The sequence below is a fragment of the Haliotis rubra genome, unplaced genomic scaffold, assembly GCF_003918875.1.
Source record: "Haliotis rubra isolate DU_JTF1 unplaced genomic scaffold, ASM391887v1 Scf176, whole genome shotgun sequence".
NCBI classification, from domain to species: domain Eukaryota; kingdom Metazoa; phylum Mollusca; class Gastropoda; order Lepetellida; family Haliotidae; genus Haliotis; species Haliotis rubra.
In genome coordinates this window covers 492,489-513,791 of record NW_025765736.1, presented here as the reverse complement: position 1 = coordinate 513,791, position 21,303 = coordinate 492,489, and the positions used below count along the sequence as shown (strand labels likewise).

The 21,303-nt window shown below is 38.5% G+C and overlaps 1 protein-coding gene across 1 annotated transcript in view; it reads right to left on the bottom strand.

The window, feature by feature from the left end:
• The window catches only part of LOC124273058 (serine/arginine repetitive matrix protein 1-like), a 44,469-nt gene that overhangs the window by 19,426 nt on the left and 3,740 nt on the right, over positions 1-21,303 (bottom strand). The window contains exons 2-7 of the mRNA XM_046708269.1: positions 18,075-18,116; positions 17,368-17,540; positions 8,824-8,928; positions 8,542-8,576; positions 8,120-8,178; positions 3,670-3,732 (exon numbers count right to left, since the gene is read on the bottom strand). Coding sequence (XP_046564225.1) covers positions 3,670-3,732; positions 8,120-8,178; positions 8,542-8,576; positions 8,824-8,928; positions 17,368-17,540; positions 18,075-18,116 — 477 coding nt within the window. The remainder of the gene's footprint in view (positions 1-3,669; positions 3,733-8,119; positions 8,179-8,541; positions 8,577-8,823; positions 8,929-17,367; positions 17,541-18,074; positions 18,117-21,303) is intronic.

Below are 21,303 nucleotides of genomic sequence, written 5' to 3'. Positions count from 1 at the left end.
AATTATTAGAATTCTGGCCTTACTTAATTTATATCTTATGATACAAAAGCATCACATTCCTTTAACACATCTTAATTTGAATTCTTGCCTTACATCTTCAATTATTAGAATTCTGGCCTTATGATACAAAAGCATCACACTTCCTTTATATCTTATGATGGCCTTACTTAAAGCTTATGATACAAAAGCACATTCCTTCAACGCATCTTCAATTATTAGAATTCTTGCCTTACTTAATTTATATCTTATGATACAAAAGCATCACATTCCTTTAACACATCTTCAATTATTAGAATTCTTGCCTTACTTAATTTATATCTTATGATACAAAAGCATCACATTCCTTTAACGCATCTTCAATTATTAGAATTCTGGCTTTACTTAATTTATATCTTATGATTCACAAACATCATAACATGGAAAAACATGTGAGATCACAAAATAGAAGTGTATGGTGATTATTTACAGTAACAATAGATACAGGTTTTTCTACACAGTCAAGACTTCAAACAGCACGTGATGCATGTTCAGTAAACAACCATGTATTATCCAACAGAAATAATATTCAAATTCATCATCATCATCATGAATAATTAGTAGAAAACAGTACAGCAAAATAACCACACAATTGACCATCACCATGGAAACCAACACAATCTAGACAATTCCATCAATCTTTCACTTCAAGAACCAATCAAAATCAAACTTGCCATTTCAGCTGATCCGTCCAATACCAAGATATTCAAAATAGTAACTACACAAATCTCAAGTAAGAAGTTTTCAGAAAACCCCAAACCACTGCTGAAGTTGTATGTGCTTCTCGGAGTTCTGTCGTATGTTGGCCAACGTACAAGGGGATTAGTGAAGCAACCCTATCACCAGACCTATCTCCCCTGGGCAAACAGGGTTAGTGGGAGAACACTTCAGTCCCACCACGGAAAACCTGTAGATGGGCTATCTTACTAGTCTTTGCTGTAGAATATCAGCATGAGCTGTTCTTGTGCAAGCCAAACAGAGCTTCAAAGGGTGTCTTTTGTCCTCGTTTAAATTCATACGGCCCAAGCGAGGGTATCCCATATCATCTCCTCGTTCAACCCCATTCAAACTCATTTAGGGATCTATAAATACAGGTTACCAGGTTTGCCAACTGTCTTCAATACATTATTGTCAGTGGCTGTGATAGTTATGTGTTGCTTCTTGTCTTGGGTCGCTGACACATAGATGAGTGCACACATATTGCTCACATTATTTATTGTGTAAAAAACAGCGTAGCAAGAAGTCATTTGTACATGTTACAGGTAATAACAACGCCTCTTGGGCACTAATGGTTGTAAATTTATGCAAGTGTCTGTCAGTGGGGTGTGATATAGTTGACAAGTTGATAGCCAGGGATTTTAATTAGACACACATACTTGAGACGCTAGCAATCTTGGCATGATGGCAGTATAATCAGAATGTAAATGCATTATACATGAAGGCAACTTAGTACATACTTGCAGCAGATTAAGATAGATTAGGGGCACAGGTGGGACTGTCATATGAGACAATATAAATTGTTGTGCTGAGTTGTCTTCCTTGGTTGTACCAGGAAGCAAGTACCGTAGTGGTATACATGGTTTCAGCAATTCTGGTGGCCCGTTACTGTGCCTATGTGTTCTTGTATCCTGTCATTGATACAATTTTACCTGTATGACTCTAAGGTGTGATTTGACAGTTCAAATAAACACCCAAAACAAACAGTCATTTCATGTGACACAATTACAATCCGTCAGCATCGTAAAGGCAGACCATTAATGACAAAGCAACATCAATATTTCACATGATACAAAGTAATCAAACCATCAAATCATCTTGTAGGCATGTCCAAGGTTTTTTGGTTTTTGTTTGTTCGCTGAGCGTTTGTTTTTTAAGTGCCGAAAACCATACATATAAGGATATAAAATGGACACTTTATATTACACTCGCATAACCTTGATTCATGGATATAAGGGAAGTGCGGTGAAAATCATATTTTAAATGCACGATTTCATTTTGTATACTCACTGATAAAGTAAATTGAAAATGTCTAATATTCCACTCGTGAATGAAACGTTATAGGAATTATATCACAATGTACGACAGCCCATTCCAGGAAGTAATGACACCTAGGAAAGCGGACTACGGGATGTGAGATGGTTGGTGCTAACGGTATCTTTTTTACTTGACATTTTGTAAAAATAAAATTTGGTATTAGTGGCATTAGTGATCTTAGGCTGTTTATCTCAGTGCTGGACAATTAGATTTAGTGTACTTATGTGTAATGCAGAGATTCGGAACATTTTCCAATGTACCGCTTTGTGACGTCATATGAGACTTAATTTATGGGATAGCATGATAATTACCGCGATCCACAAATCAAGGTTATCCATGAATTTAGGCTACGGTTCTGTACAGGTGTAATCCTTATAACACGATTAACTTGAGCAAGTGAGTTGGGTTTTACACCACTTTTACCAATATTCCAGCAATATCACAGTGGGGACACCAGAAATGGGCTTCACACATTGTACCCATGTGGGGAATCGAAACCGGGACTTTGGCTCGATGAGCAAACACTTTAACCACAAGGCTACCCCATCGCCCCTAACTGACTTGAGCACATTGAGTAACAGCCGATTTGTTTATTTGTGGTACTTACTATTTCTGATGACATGAAGATATATGATTCTGATTTGTTGATCAATTGATATACTACAGGTATTTTCGATGACATAACATGACATGACACATGTGATTGTTAGGATTTTTTTATGGCTGTCATTGTCAGTATCCCATGGTTTAACCAAGACTGCGGTATTGTGAAGGGTTAAGGAATGAATATGACTGCTCACATTACATAAAGTCTTTGACTGGCATTTAGACATTGGTTAAACAACAAGACTTTTCCACTGATTGTTATTACCTTGTTATTTTTGTTTATTAATGTTTACATCTTTACAGATCAATCTCATTATATTCCATGTCAACATGACATTGTCAGTATGTATCACTTTTAGCCTCAATAAGTCAGTTTTAACTTTGACAATTTCAATTTTGAAATTGTAATCTCAATTTCCCTAGTTTATAGGTCTTGGTGACAGTGTAGAGCAGCAGGAAGTACTAAGGGAGATCTTTGGGATTGGTGACTTCCATGTGAGCATCAACATGACATTGTCAGTATGTATCGAAACCAAACTGATTCTCAATAATTTGTGAGTACCCTTTTATAATATGAGTCATGCATTTCATCATTTCGGGAGAACTGTTGTCGAATTTGCTATATTAGTTGTAGAATTGTCATAACTTTGAAATGTAAGCAAATGTGTCGACAGTGTAATTTTGACTTGTAAACTAATGTGTCAAAAGCAAAGTTATTCTTTCATAATTTGTATTTGAGCCTAAACAATTATTCATGATGTACCTTGTATGCAACATTTGGTAAATCAGGTTCTGTATGGCTTCAGCTTGAATCCGCTGAATGACTTATACTGTTCAAGTAATGAAACGCATTATGATGGAAATAAACTGAGGTGTAACAAGAAACAAGAATTGTTTGTTGAGACTGTAACCACTAACAATCAACAAATAATGGTGTACAGGCAAGAAAATGGTCTGTGAAAAAATACCAGAATATATAGAAAATTAACTTACCTGTATTTTGTTGTGTTGAGTCTCTAAAATTGTCCTCTGTGGATTCCTTCAGTGACTCTGAAACTTTAATAAATTTCTCATAAATCCATTATCCTTGCAACATTTGGGTTACTTAATCAAGTTTGGCTGTTATAAGCTTCTTTCAAACTTGTCATTTGCTCCTCTGTCTTTACATGGGGTTCCTGATTTAGCAATCGCTTCATTTGTTACCTAATCTGTGTTTTGACGCTGTAATCATAAATAAGTACCATCAGTATAATAGTACGAACAGATTCAAGATTGCGTACACAGCACATTAACACAAGCCACGACAATTATTTTTCAGGTTAAAATTTTGGTTAAAATATTCTTCAAAAAATACTCTTGAAATATTGAAATAGAAAATTAAAGAAAGATAAACATGATTTACAAAAAAAATTATTATTTTGTATCACAATTAGTTATTCTCCTGCCTTATTACCCCATTAAAAATTCATCATATCTTGCAGATGTTTTTGTAATTCACATTCTAACAGTTATTACATTACTTTACATCAAGGACACTGACATCTGTAGTAGATCTGATCTTCTGTCTCTATCAATATTCCATGATGAAATTCCTTGACATGTTACAGAGCTGTATATTGAGAGTCATCTCCCATACGCAGTAATGCCAGTAGGTAAGTGGTTGTAGTAGGGTATAACTTCAATTTATTTGGTTATATTTTAAAAGCAAAGCAAACACAATTAGTACCAAGTAGACTGGCAACCATGCATTTGATGTTTGCAAACATTTGAACTGCAAACATGGAAATTGACACTCAAAATAAAACACAGCACTCAAACCATTCAACTCTCAAAAAAGTTGACTCTCATTCAGTGGTACTGGTAGCTCTGGTGCTTGGGTATAAGAATGCAAGAACGCATGTTGCTCATGATATTCCATGATAAAATCAAAATTTTGGTTGCACCATAAAATGATATCACTGGTTCTAAAAAGTAACATAAAAACTTGTTTAGCAATTATCAGTATCAGATACATTCAACAAAACCACACCCCATTATGATAAAAGATGGATGATTCTGTTTCAGTTTTGCATAACCTTTATTATTAATCTTTATTATATGATTACTGCTACATTCCTGATTTATGGTGGTAGTGGTAGTCAATAGACTGGATGATGACTACCTGGAGTTATGTTGTTGTAACATATGTTACCAAGGTTGTTATATAAACAATTTGTTGTAAATTTACTTGGTCAAAATGTAAAGTGCTTTTGAGACCCATCAAAATATTTCCACCTTCCTAAAGCTTTTGAGAATCTAAGTGCAATTCGGGTTTTTTTTCCGCAAAACAGATTCTACTAAACGAGAGTCAACTATGAAGAGTGAAGGAATACTGATTTCAAGATGGAGGCTTGGCAACAGATGAGGACAAGAGTTGTATTGTGGGTAATGGCCACAGCATGCTGGCCCAGGAACAACACTCAATACCTGTGTGTGTTTCAATCTTACACTGCCTGATGTCTCCCTTCAGTCTACAGTCAAATCTTAAGCTAGGGGTTGTCTTTTTGTCTTTCGGCCTTCTTTCAGTAGGGAGGCGGGAGTATACTGTATAACTTAATACCCGTGCATTAAACAGGTTTCCTTCACTTCTTCTGGGTTGAAATGAAGCAATATTTGTGATTTGTGGTAAAAGCCTTGTACTTCTAGTGGTATGTGGTCGGGGAGCAGTCTCATTCGATGACGTTAACTTTTCTGTTTGGGAATGTAGATAAACATATTCATCCCCTTTGATCGTCTTGACATTTTTTGTAACAAAAATGCCATAAGTTCTGTAGTTCAACTGCAATGTTGGCAGTTTCAAAATTCATAAAATCTGAAAGAGACTTAATTAACATCCACCTTTTCCACCATTTTAGGCGTTGTCTTGTGGATGTATAACAATATATATCCTGGCCTGTGTCTGAGAACATTCCACATCATCATCTGCAGTATCTCTACTGGCCACAATTCCATAAACCTACACTACATTTTCATTATTTTCATCAGCCAGTTTAATTGGCTACATTCCTCATTATACAAGACCTGTAAGGATCCTAGTTACAACCCGTGTACAAAATATGCATTATGTCGGAAAGCGTACGTTAAATCTCCAAATCATCATCATCTAGTTAAACCATCCTCAATTTTATGTTTCTGATATCATAAAGGTGGCCAAACTCATTGATTAGAAGAGATTTTGTCAGCAATTCAACATAGAAAATTGTCGGACATACTTAAGGAATTCTGTGTGTCGAGTCAGTAATAAGTAAATTACCATACTCGTCACTGTTAGAAACAAATTTATCACAACATCAGTTACATACATTTTGAATTGTAATGAAAATAGTTTCCATTAGGTCAGACCAATTTTATTTCTTGTTTTATGGATCTGCCAGTGGTATTTTTTCAAGAATAAGAAAATAATTAAAATTAATTTTCCCCACTCAAAAAATAAAATCCTAATGTTTTTATTGGTCAAAAATGTAAACTTACAAGAAGTTTTTTTTAGATTGTTTTTTGCCCCATATACACTTCATAAATTGCCAAAAGTAAAATACTTTTAGTATTTAAAAGGAATATTACTTTGGCTGGTGAAAACAAAAATCCTTAAAACAAGAAATAAGATCAGTCTGGCCTAAATAGTAAAATATAAACATTAGACTTAGGTCATGGGAACCAGTCAATTGTTATTGAAAGGGGTGGGGTGGGTTGTTTCCTTAGGGGATATAGGGGGGGGGGTGAGTAGTGGACAGTTGTCAGGTATCAGGGGAGGGTGACCCTACGATACAGAAGAATTGGGGACGGTATTTTGTAATAAAATGTCCAGTGCTTTTTCATTTTGGCAATTCACAGAGGGTCATGTACAAGGAGGATGGGTCACCTGAAAGTATGCCATATACTGGGTGAGTGAGTGAGTTAAAACTTAACGTCACCTCTGCAATATTTCAGCCAACAACACTCAATACTTGTATATTGATTGTGGGTCATCTGAAAGTACCAGGTATGACACATATTGGGGGTTGGTCATCTGAAAGTACCAGGTATGACACATATTGGGGGTTGGTCATCTGAAAGTACCAGGTATGACACATATTGGGGGTTGGTCATCTGAAAGTACCAGGTATGACATATATTGGGGGTGGGTCATCTGAAAGTACCAGGTATGACATATATTGGAAGTGGGTCATCTGAAAGTAGGACATATATTGGAAGTGGGTCATCTGAAAGTATAACATATATTGGAAGTGGGTCATCTGAAAGTATGACATATATTGGGAGTGGGTCATCTGAAAGTATGACATATATTGGAAGTGGATCATCTGAAAGTATGACATATATTGGGGGTGGATCATCTGAAAGTATGACACATATTGGGGGTGGGTCATCTAAAAGTATGACACATATTGGGGGTGGGTCATCTGAAAGTATGACACATATTGGGGGTGGGTCATCCTATCCAATACATGTAGTAAATGTCTGGCATCTAACTTCCACATGATGTTCAACACCTTCGGATCCTGTTATTGACAGCGTTTAGAAATACCTGCCTGCCTGACCGCCCGGGACGGGTTATTTTCAACACGAACTGCCAGATCCTCAAATTCACCTGCCCGACGGTCGGATTAAAATTTAGACATGTGTATATGAAGATATTTTGGGGGCAGGTAAGTTTTGGTCAGGGCTGGCAAGCTTTACATCTAACCAGCCCTGTGGTCTGGCTAAAATTGTTGGGAGTTTCATACCGTTATTGATACACACTACATAACTGCCACAAGTGAGAAAGACGGGATTTACATCACTTTTGACAGTATTTCCCTTACTTAGGCATTTCAAATGCATGTGAAAGACACAAAAAATGTGGTCATTAGACGTACATAACTTTCATTAAAACATGAGAGTAAGTGTATGGTGCCCACACACCTGGGACCACATACAAAATAAATATTGGATTCAAACCCATGAAAGTATAAACAGACAGTAACAACTGCTTTCATATTCCAACCAACTCGGGTTGTACACTGAAGACATTGAACCAGCAACTTTCAGCCTAGGTCAAAATCCCTCGAGACAAAGCCCCTTGGTACAAAAGCCCCTCTGGACAAAAGACCTTCAGAAAATGACCCAAACCCCCTCACTTTATGTATTAATGGGAAAAAAAGATTAAAGACAAGAAATGATTAAGGACATGAAACATTTTATTGCTTCATCATATAATGACCCCCAAAGAATATATAAATTAATATGTAATTAGCAAACATTTTTAGTGAATAAGACTCTTAAACCCTATGGGCATTATTACTCATAACGTTTGGCAAAAGAGGAAGTAAATATCATGTGGGTGGGCAGTGATAGAAATGACAATCTCCTAGTAAATGGAAACACCTAGTGTAATGTCATGTTTACAATAGATACTGTAATGACGTACCTGTCACAACCTCGCTGTCCAGTCCTGAGTCAGGTGACAAGCTTCTCTCAAACTCCCTCCTAGAAGTAAGTGTACAAATAAAATGAATATTACATAGGTGGCTGGCATCACAAGCTCACATGACAGTACTTACCATCACAGTTACTGTTCAACATGTATCACAAATCAGTTATTGTAATCAGCAAGACATGGGTTCAATTCCCCACATGGGTGCAGTGTGTGAAGCCCATTTCTGGTGTCCAGCGCTGTGATGTTGCTGGAATATTGCTAAAAGCAGCGTAAAACTATATTCACACCCTCACCCTCAAAACAACATGTAATCAGATTATATACCAGTTCCAGTAAGAACACTGTGGCTTTTCTCCATACAAATCTCCCAGACAAAGGAATTACTTCTGAAGTTGGTAGTTATTGACCCTTACCGCTTCCTCTCCAGTGCCGACAAATTTGCTTCATCCTGCAACACATATTTAACACAGATATATCGCAAGAGTCTCTTTTGCAAATCTCAAATATTAGTTTCCTGAGATCAACGAACTAACTCAACTAGACAGAAAAAGAATGATTATTGCCAAATTAAGAATATTTCAGAATCTTCTTCGATGGTACTGGTGTTCTTCTGAGATTATATTGGCATTACAGGCTTTTCAAAACGCAAGTTTAAATTTCTCATGATAATGTAGACATGTTTTCCTGCTACATACATCCTGTGTTTGACCTTTATTCCGGGCCCGACCTCCACTTGACCTTGGCTCCCAGAACGATGTACTTTTCTTCTCAAGGGGTTGCAGTTCAAACTTTCGGGGTGGCTGAAACAGTGTTTACAAAAGATGAAGTGGCTGAAACAGTCATCAAAAGGATGAAATTGCTGAAACAGTGTTTACAAAGGATGAAGTGGCTGAAACAGTGTTTACAAAGGATGAAGTGGCTGAAACAGTGATCACAAAGGATAAAGTGACTGAAACAGTGATCACATAGGATGAAGTGACTGAAACAGTGATCAAAAGGATGAAATTGCTGAAACAGTGTTTACAAAGGATGAAGTGGCTGAAACAGTGTTTACAAAGGAAGAAGTGGCTGAAACAGTGATCACAAGGATAAAGTGACTGAAACAGTGATCACAAAGGATGAAGTGACTGAATTGGTTAACACAAAGGATGAAGTGGTTGAAACAGTGATCACAAAGATGAAGTGACTGAAACAGTGTTTACAAAGGAAGAAATTGCTGAAACAGTGATCACAAAGGATGAAGTGGCTGAAACAGTGATCACAAAGGATGAAGTGGCTGAAACAGTGATCACAAAGGATGAAGTGACTGAATCGGTTATCACAAAGGATGAAGTGGCTGAAACAGTTATCACAAAGGATGAAGTGGCTGAAACAGTGTTTACAAAGGAAGAAATTGCTGAAACAGTGATCACAAAGGATGAAGTGGCTGAATTGGTTAACACAAAGGATGAAGTGGCCGAAACAGTGTTCACAAGGATAAAGTGGTTGAAACAGTGATCACAAAAGATGAAGTGACTGAAACAGTGTTTACAAAGGAAGAAATTGCTGAAACAGTGATCACAAAGGATGAAGTGGCTGAAACAGTGATCACAAAGGATGAAGTGGCTGAAACAGTGATCACAAAGGATGAAGTGACTGAATCAGTGTTTACAAAGGATGAAGTGGCAATTATGAGACTTATTTTGCAGTACTTGAAACCTTGCTGAAACAGTGATCACAAAGGATGAAGATCCAGTGAACAAAGGATGAAGTGGCTGAAACAGTGATCACAAAGGATGAAGTGACTGAATCGGTTATCACAAAGGATGAAGTGGCTGAAACAGTTATGATGAACTAAACAGTGTTTACAAAGGATGAAGTGGCAATTATGAGACATATTTTGCATACTTGAATTGAAGATCCTTTAACAGGAGAAAATGAAATTTTTCAGGATTGTGAACCACATTTCGGTTTAAATATATTTTTATTCACTAAAATGAATTTGGATTGGTGAACAAGCTTTATAGTTTATCTTAACACCACTCCCATACAACATATAATACACAGTGAAAAGAAGGATGTGACATCATCGATATTGACTATTATATATATAATATATGTATACATATTACATCAAAATACAACTATTCTCTAAGTAAACAAAAATAGAGAATTACGGTTTTGCGTGTCAAATAAGCCATTTGTAGAAATATAAATCAATCATGGGAAGGTTTTTCTTGAGTTAATTTAATTATCTACTGTGAAAATTTTAAGTGTTGTGTGTTGATGATAAAATCGTGGACAGAGTCAACTATTTTCTGGTTTTCACAGTGAGCAAGTTCTTTGTTTCCGTTCATAATGGTATCCAGGTTGTAACCGATAGTATAAAATACATATTAAGTCTTACCTGAGTTGAGTTACAAGTAAAAAAATAATGTAAAGCATTTACACTCTGATATCAGGTTATCACCCAATTGACAGAGTTGGACAGTCGATTGACAGACAGTCGTTTGACAGACGGTCGATTGACAGACGCTGAACGAGAAGGTTAACAAGAAGACAAAGTCATCAATATCCCCCGCAATGGCAAAATACTCTTCATGTCTCACGAGTTATGATTATGTCAAATATTTAGGTGTGTATATAGAAAAGTGGAAGGAGAGTATTGAAAGGTTTTTAAAGTTCTGCTCCAGAAAGTAGCACTATCACCAATTTCAGGCTAAGTCAAACTTGTTGCCATGGAAACGCCAAAAATATTTTATTCAGAATTGCAAAATGACCAAAAGGCACCAGTACACCACCAGACCAATCTATGTGCCAAGTTTGGTGAAGAAATAGTGAACGGTTTTAGAGTTCTGCTCCGGAAAAGAGCACTACCACTAATTTCAGGCTAAGTCAAACTTGTTGCCATGGAAACGCCAAAAATATTTAATTCAGAATTGCAAAATGACCAAAAGGCACCAGTACACCACCAGACCAATCTATGTGCCAAGTTTGGTGAAGAAATAGTGAACGGTTTTAGAGTTCTGCTCCGGAAAAGAGCACAACCACCAATTTCAGGCTAAGTCAAACTTGTTGCCATGGAAATGCCAAAAATATTTTATTCAGAATTCCAAAACTATCAAAAGGCACAAGTAGACCACCAGATCTATCTATGTGCCAAGTTTGGTGAAGAAATATTGAACGGTTTTAGAGTTCTGCTCCGGAAAAGAGCACTACCACCAATTTCAGTCAAAGTCGAACTTGTTGCCATGGAAACGCCAAAATATTTTATTCAGAATTCCAAAACTACCAAAAGGCACCAGTACACCACCAGATCCATGTATGTGCCAAGTTTGGTGAAGAAAAATTGAACGGTTTTAGAGTTCTGCTCCGGAAAAGACAAATGTGCACGGACGGACGCTAGGACGGAGTCCATTTTAATACCCCCCGCAAAACGCGTTGCGGGGGATAATTAGGGTAACACCTACGGGTATAATGAAACAGTCCAAAAGAGCAACACAGACTGTCCATTAAATGTCTGTTATACTCATCGGCGTTTAAGACCCACATTTTCAGTAAGGTGTAGTGGTGTGACGATTCATCGATACGCATCGATACATCGATCCATTGGCCGCAGATACAGTGAATCGATACATAGAGATTACTAAACGAGTGTCTGTCAGATACCATTTATCTTACAAAGAGTTGTAAGATAAATGGTATCTGACAGACACGAGTACAGTAATCTATTTCTTACACACCTAAAATCACACCACTTTTTGCTCAAATCGATGCACTTTTTGCCCTTTCTATGATTGTAGCGGCGCATTGATACATAACACAAGGTCATGAATGAGTGACGTCACTCAGCAGACTACTTACTACGAATACATTGTGTAACCCTCCACAAAAGAGTTTCAGTCGTATTTGTGCATTTTTAAGGCAACAACGATGATGTAAACAGATAAGATCAAAGAACTTTTATTAAACACTCAAAAAACATGACTTTGCAACTGTATATGGTTCTCTGTCAAGTGAAATTAATTTCACAGTGTGACGTCATTATTATCGTTCCGAACATGTGCTAGGTGACACTCATTCAATTTGAATACAGTCGTCATCGGAAGGATAGCTTAGATTTCTTCGCACGTGGGGGACTTGCACTTCCGTAAAAGTTAATGTTGAATGTACCCCCATACACCAGAGCTGAAAATATTGAGAACAGTTTGGTTACGTTCACAGTTGAAGGGAAGCTACTCTTCGTTGACACAGCCTGCTTGCTTTCATGGCGTTCGACACTGCCACTAAGGATGTGACTGATGTTTCGGTGTTGCGAGGATGAAATTTGACTATAGTTGTTTACACCCTGCATGTTGTGTTGGCCTGATATCTGCATAATGTGAGTTGGAGGAATATTTTCATCAGACAGGTTTTGGACAAGGAATTTTCTTGCAGAATGGTTTGTGAAGTTCCTGTTTTCAAAGCCAGCATTTTTTGACATTCGTCTCATAATGGAACTCAGTTTATTTATACCAACAGGTTGTCGTTTGAACCAGGGGAATTTGCTAGATGGTTCCTTGGTGTTAGTGGCAATATAGAAAGGTGTATCTGGACTGGAGTACCCTGCAGGACGGAGGCTCGAGTACAGCTTGTACATGGATACTGGACAACATTCATCATTAGTAGCCCATGCTTTGGGGTGCATGTTACGTATACCCAAAGGATTATCCCCTTTTGCATGTTTTCGACTGCCTCTCTGTGAATTCAAGAAATTCTCTACCATCTGTGTCAGTTTTAAGTGCAACATCCCCCCATTTCATGTCAGTGTGTGGTTTGACACTACGGATCCCAAAATGAGTGGTGCTGTTCCACCACATGGTGTTCAAAATGGATTCGGGATCGTGAGGACCAAGTTGTTTTGTTTCATAGAGTTTGTTAATGTCATCGCCAGTGAGCGATTCAGCACGGCCGCAGGTAGGTTACCCATTCCTTCACTCTTTAGGACTTTTTGTTTTGTTTTGATCACAGTGTTTAACTTTTCGAATTCACGATCATTGATAAGTGATGAACAGTAGTGCTTTGACTTAAGGTACCTGTCAAAACTGGACAAAATCCCGCGAACTGTAGATGGTTCATAATTGCTACCATCTTCCTTTCTGAGGCTAATAAAAAATGTACACAAAATGTCACAAAGTTCTGTTGGTTGTATGGACTCGATAGGGCGTGTGTCGCCATTTGCAATCATGAATCCTTGCAAACGCTCATGTTGTACATTGTTTTACGTTGTGTGTTTCGGTTCTGGTTGTCATGAACGAATTTGTCAATTTGAGAATGATCATATAGTTGTTCAGGGTTTGGGGATCGATCCGCATCGTTACAATCACCAGGTTCATCGGTCAAAAATCATCCTTCATCAGTTCATCAATTAGGTCAGTAGGTAAATCGATCTCACCACAAACTGGCACTGACATTTACGTGTCAGGTAATTTAAGTAAGGCGATACCTTGAAACCTGTCGCATCTCTCCTGTATAAGTTCTAATGTTGTAAATGTTGTATGTTCCAAGGGGAGCCACAATGGAGATAACACTTTGTCTTTACCATCGATCTTCACGTAATCGTTTACACAGATGCTACTTATTGTTAAAGCCATTTTGAAGTCGTGACTATGCATAATCTGCAGCAACTACGGTAGCAGACGACAAAGGAAAAAAGCAAAGAAAATATGTACATGTTACTATCTAATTTAAGTTCGGTTTATTTCATAATTGCATACTTACAAGACAGTCGCACAAATACGGTAGGCGACAGCTGAACAGAAATTTAAAGTGTTTGGCACGAGTAGCAGGTCTGCATTCGATTGAAGCACGAGAAAGTTATGAATGAAATTTAATCAGGAAAGTAGTCCGTCATAACCTGACCCTAGGTCATCACCATGGAGTAGCCAATCACGGGATTAGAAATCGATCTCACACATATGTGTGATACCAGTTTTCTCACATGGGTTTCTCACCCACGGGTGTGTAAGAAAAGGTTTTACATTATCCTATATCCCCATACGATACTTCAAATGTTTCAGTGTGAATATTGCCGAATCGCGATATCTGTCAAGAAAAAAGACTCACTTTTGTTTGATGATTAAAATATTTGCTTACCTATTTTCCCTTCATAAGTAAACGTTTTCTCGGAAATTCTTCTGTCAAGAACTGTGTCAGACAGCGCTCACATGTTATTATCATTCACAAAGTCTGTGTATAAACTTAATTATCTCGTTTCTGAATGAACATTGAAAAACGTGGGGGAATTTGACGAAATATTTTAAAATGGTTTTGTTTTGATATTCAGGTGTTTTATAGTTGGTGTTAGAATTAAATATTTTAGTATCGTTATACGTATCGTATCGTCACCCTTATATTGGGATTCGTATCGTATCGCAGCTTCAGTGCACGATACTTTGGCAATATATCATCGTGACTAAAATTTTAGCATCGTGATGTATCGTATCGCAGGTTGTATGCCAATACCAGCACTAGTAAGGTGATGCTTCCTGTTTTAGACTATACACATCTAGCACATGTAACTTGCCATGGCTAATAAAGACATATTTTAGATTCATTTGATTTGGATTAGTTGGTAGGTTGGTTTGTTGTTTAATGCAGCAGAGAGCAATATTCCAGCTATATGGCGCTGGTCTGTAAATAATTGAGTCTGGACCAGACAATCAAGTCAAAAACAACATGAGCATCAATCTACGCAATTGGGATATGATGACATGTCTACCAAGTCAGCGAGTCTGACCATCTGATCCCATTAGTTGCCTCTAACGAGAAGCATGGGTTGCTGAAGACCATTCTAACCATTTCATTTGGAACAGATTTAGTACCCCTAAAATATGTTCAGCAGACGTACCATGTTTTATGATGCAGCCAAATCAAGTCAAAGATATTTATTGTCATTAAGGCCTCCGGCCCATATACAAGGAATACAAGTATATATACAGCACATGTTACAGACATTTCACAAAGAAATTACAGTTCAGATAAGATATTGCTTCTAAGGAAAACAGCATGTTTTACATAAAGCGCAAGATTACGTATTACATTTTCATTTTTGGAGGATAGAATGGAAGCAAAGGCAGATGAAGGATATTTCAACAGGTAATTATTTGGGATATATTTTTTCTTAAATCAGCATAGCATTGGGCATACAAAAGCGAAGTGAATTTCATCTTCTATAGCCGAAGTTACCTAATGGACATATCCTTAAACGCCTCTCTATTGAAAATCGTCTGCCCTTATTTACTGATAAGTCTAACAAGCCCAATCGAAAATTGACAAGTTAAGGCCTGATATATCTAGATGTCAATACAGATAGATATAGTTCTGGTTGAATTAAGCTCTTATGTGATCTATACAACTGGTATCTTGAACTATTGTCTAGACAGGAATGCCATTCTTGATAATACATGCTAACAGATTGTTCTCGAAATTGCTTAAGAAATAGATTAATATTACCAACTGTTTGATTTAGCCACACAAATCCCAAGCCATGAGAAAATAAAAGAGTTCTAATATGAGATGCCCATGTTGTCTTACCCCTATCATCTAAATGTACAAGCATGTTATAAGCTAGTTTGGGGATTCTTTGTTCGTGCATTCCAAGGATCTTTAACCAATATTTTAAACATCTGATTTGTGAATTTATATATATCGGATATCTACCACATTCTCAATAAACCATACAAATTGGTGTTGCTCACGCTACATTTAAAAATCTTTTACATGCTAAAAGGTGTAGTTTCTCTAGACATTCATGACGTTGAAATCCCTAAATTTCAGTTGGATTTGTGCATCAAACAATTTAAAATATATTTTCGGGGGTTAAAATTCCAAAATTCTGGGAAACTGACATAACATTAATAAGAGCCTTCTTAGCACGTGATTTCAGGTCTATAACAGTCTTTTTAAAGTTCATGGTATGGGAAAACAATAGTCCGAGATAGGTATACTGATTAACAATAGATACGTTTTTGCCACTCAAAAACATTTTTCTTTAGAGGCGACAGGCCCACCTCTTCTAAAGATAACTATGTTTGTTTTTTCAAAATTAACACATAATTTCCATTCATTTGTATAACGTTCCCAAATATTCAGTTGGTTTTGTAGACCAACGATAGTATCTGACACTAAAATTACATCATCGGCGAAAAGGAGGATAAAAATTTCAATCATATCTGGAAACATTTGCACACCATGTTTACCTGCATTGGAAATATCATAATACAGTTCACTTATAAAGAAGGAAAACAATACAGGGCTTAAAATACACCCTTGCTGAACTCCCATGGGACAGTCGAAAAAAACGGTGACATCATCACCACAAATGAACACATGATTTAATATTCAAGTACATAGATTTTAAAATAGAATACATTTTCCCTTGTAAACCAGACTTTTCGTAAGCAGTGCCATAATTTACAACGATCCACAGAGTCAAAAGCTTTCTTAAAGTCAACAAAAGCTACATAAAGTTTGTGTTTATTATGCGATAGACACTTTTGTATTATTGCATATAGTGTAAAGATATAGTCAGTAGTTGAATAATCTTTTCTAAAAGCCGCCTGACATTCAGGAATTAAGTTTCTTAGATTTGACCAGTTTGAGATTCTGTTGTTTAAAACAGTTGTAAATATTTTCCCAATAACACTCATTAAAGATATGCCTCTATAATTATCTGGATTGTCTTGAGCCCCCTTTTTATGTATAGGGACGATAATTGAACGAGACCAGCTTTCTGGAAACGAACCGCTTTCAAATACAGTATGAAAACACTTATGGAGGAAGGGCATTAACTCCATTTGAGAACATTTAATCATTTCGATTATAATATTGTCGGGACCAGTTGCTTTAAGTTGTTTATAGCATTCTTTATCTCATCTACTGAAATTTGTGTTTCCAAAATCATTTGATCAACAGTGTCATAGTCATTCGAAGAGATAATATCATCATCGAAGGAATAACCATCGCTTGGAAAAACAGCATCATTAGAAAAAACTGTCTTGAAATGTGTCATCCATTCACATTTTGAAATATTACTTTTAGGATTTGATCTCTTTCTAAATGAACGAATTTGTTTCCAGAACATAGCAGGATTGTGGATAGAATCATTCAATCTGTTCAATCTTTGATTACGCAGGTTAGATTTGAATTTTCTACATGAAGCTTTGTATTTGTTTCGGCTTGACCTTGAACAATACAATGATGCAAAAGAGCAGACCCACCTTCCAGTTTGATGCAGATTTCTGGAATTCCACAAACTGTGTGGTGGAACTGTTGCCCTTCTTTATGTCCAGGGGCCTCCCCTTTGGGATGTCATATTGGCGGTCGGTAGAGAATGGAGACCTTGATATAACGGCCTGTCGTTGCCTCTTCTTCACCTTGAAGAACCTTGGTGCTGACGAGGGAGATGGAGCAAAGGTATAAAAACACAAAAACAAAAACAAATGTTTACGCTATGTATGGGACAGTGGTGGCCTGGTTGTCGAAGGCACAGCATTGACTATGAATTCAAATCCCAGTTCACCCTGCTTACGTTTTTCGCTTCATCAGCCACATACCGGTCTTATGAGATTTGCATCATTCCTGGCTTTCATCCCAGTTAAGCTGACAAGTCATCATATAAATGTTGAACAATATTCCTTATACCAAACTCGCTCATCCAGTCTCTCACATTGTGTTAATAATGGTTCAATTATCATTTTATTGCTTAAACATGTACAAGGATCTTCCTGTCACTTGCAGAAACTCACGGTTATATTTAAGATTAGAATTTGCTCTGCTTTGAGCAATATTCCAACAATGTGCTAATACTATTTACCCTTGTCAGTGATCAAACCCAGGCCTTGATCATGACAAGCTAATGCTTTAACCACTAGGCTACACCCCCACCCCACCCCACCCCCTGTGGACATATGACGAATCAAGATACCTTTATACAAACGCTGCTTCTTTGAATCTGGGTCTGTAGTATCTGAAATATTCATGGAAATATATGAAATGTCTATAGCGAAGAAAATAGTCACTTAGACTTAAGATAAAGATTCTCAACAGTATATGCAAGCCAGGTAGAGCCAGTTATGATCTGCTAAATACCTCAGTGTTCAAACTCTTGTGTATATATGTATTGACAATGTTAATCCTGAGGTTTTTAATAGAGAAACATAGGGTGGCTATTGGTTGAACCAAGGAAATATACAGGTCTTGATTTTGTTGCAGTGTTTAGCAAGTTCATCATCCTATGTACAATAATGTTCAGGATAGGAAAAGAATGCAGAAACCAAACATATTTTCAAACATGAGTCAAGTTAAATATTCTGATTCTGAAATTCTTGTACAAATCATCAGAACATAGCATTTTCTCCCAATCCTAGACAGACAGATATTCTCCCAAACCTAGACAGACAGATATTCTCCCCCCAGCCTAGACAGACAGATATTCTTCCAAACCTAGACAGACAGATATTCTCCCCAGCCTAGACAGACAGATATTCTCCCCAGCCTAGACAGACAGATATTCTCCCTATCCTAGACAGACAGATTTCCTCCCCAGCCTAGACACACAAATTTTCTCCCAATCCTGGAGAGACAGATATTCTCCCCAGCCTAGACAGACAGATATTCTCCCAATCCTAGACAGATATTCTCCCCAGCCTAGACAGACAGATATTCTCCCCAGCCTAGACACACACACATTCTCCCCAGCCTAGACAGACAGATATTCTCCCCAGCCTAGACAGACAGATATTCTCCCCAGCCTATACACACACATATTCTCCCCAGCCTAGACACACACATATTCTCCCCAGCCTAGACAGACAGATATTCTCCCCAGCCTAGACACACACATATTCTCCCACGAATGGACACACACATATTCTCCCCAGCCTAGACAGACAGATATTCTCCCCAGCCTAGACAGACAGATATTCTCCCCAGCCTATACACACACATATTCTCCCCAGCCTAGACACACACATATTCTCCCCAGCCTAGACACACACATATTCTCCCACGCCTAGACACACACATATTCTCCCCAGCCTAGACACACACATATTCTCCCCAGCCTAGACACACACATATTCTCCCCAGCCTAGACACACACATATTCTCCCCAGCCTAGACACACACATATTCTCCCCAGCCTAGACACACACATATTCTCCCCAGCCTAGAGAGACAGATATTCTCGCCAGCCTAGACAGACAGATATTCTCCCTATCCTAGACAGACAGATTTTCTCCCCAGCCTAGACACACAAATTTTCTCCCAATCCTGGAGAGACAGATATTCTCCCCAGCCTAGACAGACAGATATTCTCCCAATCCTAGACAGATATTCTCCCCAGCCTAGACACACACATATTCTCCCCAGCCTAGACACACAGATATTCTCCCCAGCCTAGACACACACATATTCTCCCTAGCCTAGACACACACATATTCTCCCCAGCCTAGACAGACAGATATTCTCCCAATCCTAGACAGATATTCTCCCACGCCTAGACAGACAGATATTCTCCCCAGCCTAGACACACACATATTCTCCCCAGCCTAGACAGACAGATATTCTCCCAATCCTAGACAGATATTCTCCCACGCCTAGACAGACAGATATTCTCCCCAGCCTAGACACACACATATTCTCCCCAGCCTAGACACACACATATTCTCCCCAGCCTAGACAGACAGATATTTTCCCCAGCCTAGAGAGACAGATATTCTCCCACGCCTAGACACACAGATATTCTCCCACACCTAGACAGACAGATATTCTTCCAAACCTAGACAGACAGATATTTTCCCCAGCCTAGAGAGACAGACATTCTCCCACGCCTAGACACACAGACATTCTCCCACGCCTAGACACACAGATATTCTCCCACGCCTAGACACACAGATATTCTCCCACGCCTAGACACACACATATTCTCCCCAGCCTAGACACACACATATTCTCCCCAGCCTAGACACACACATATTCTCCCCAGCCTAGACAGACAGATATTCTCCCACACCTAGACAGACAGATATTCTCCCAAGCCTAGACAGACAGATATTCTCCCCAGCCTAGACAGACAGATATTCTCCCTATCCTAGACAGACAGATTTTCTCCCCAGCCTAGACACACAAATTTTCTCCCAATCCTGGAGAGACAGATATTCTCCCCAGCCTAGACAGACAGATATTCTCCCAATCCTAGACAGATATTCTCCCCAGCCTAGACACACACATATTCTCCCCAGCCTAGACAGACAGATATTTTCCCCAGCCTAGAGAGACAGACATTCTCCCACGCCTAGACACACAAACATTCTCCAACGCCTAGACACACAGATATTCTCCCACGCCTAGACACACAGATATTCTCCCACGCCTAGACACACAGATATTCTCCCCAGCCTAGACACACACATATTCTCCCCAGCCTAGACACACACATATTCTCCCCAGCCTAGACAGACAGATATTCTCCCCAGCCTAGACAGACAGATATTCTCCCTATCCTAGACAGACAGATTTTCTCCCCAGCCTAGACACACAAATTTTCTCCCAATCCTGGAGAGACAGATATTCTCCCCAGCCTAGACAGACAGATATTCTCCCAATCCTAGACAGATATTCTCCCCAGCCTAGACACACACATATTCTCCCCAGCCTAGACAGACAGATATTCTCCCCAGCCTAGACAGACAGATATTCTCCCCAGCCTATAGACACACACAGATATTCTCCCCAGCCTAGACAGACAGATATTCTCCCAGCCTAGACACACACATATTCTCCCACGAATAGACACACACATATTCTCCCCAGCCTAGACAGAGACAGACATTCTTCTCCCCAGCCTAGACAGACAGATATTCTCCCCAGCCTAGACAGACAGATATTCTCCCCAGCCTAGACACACAGATATTCTCCCAAGCCTAGACACACAGATATTCTCCCCAGCCTAGACACACACATATTCCCCAGCCTAGACAGACACATATTCTCCCAGCCTAGACAGACACATATTCTCCCCAGCCTAGACACACACATATTCTCCCCAGCCTAGACACACAGATATTCTCCCCAGCCTAGACAGACAGATATTCTCCCCAGCCTAGACAGACAGATATTCTCCCCAGCCTAGAGAGACAGATATTCTCCCCAGC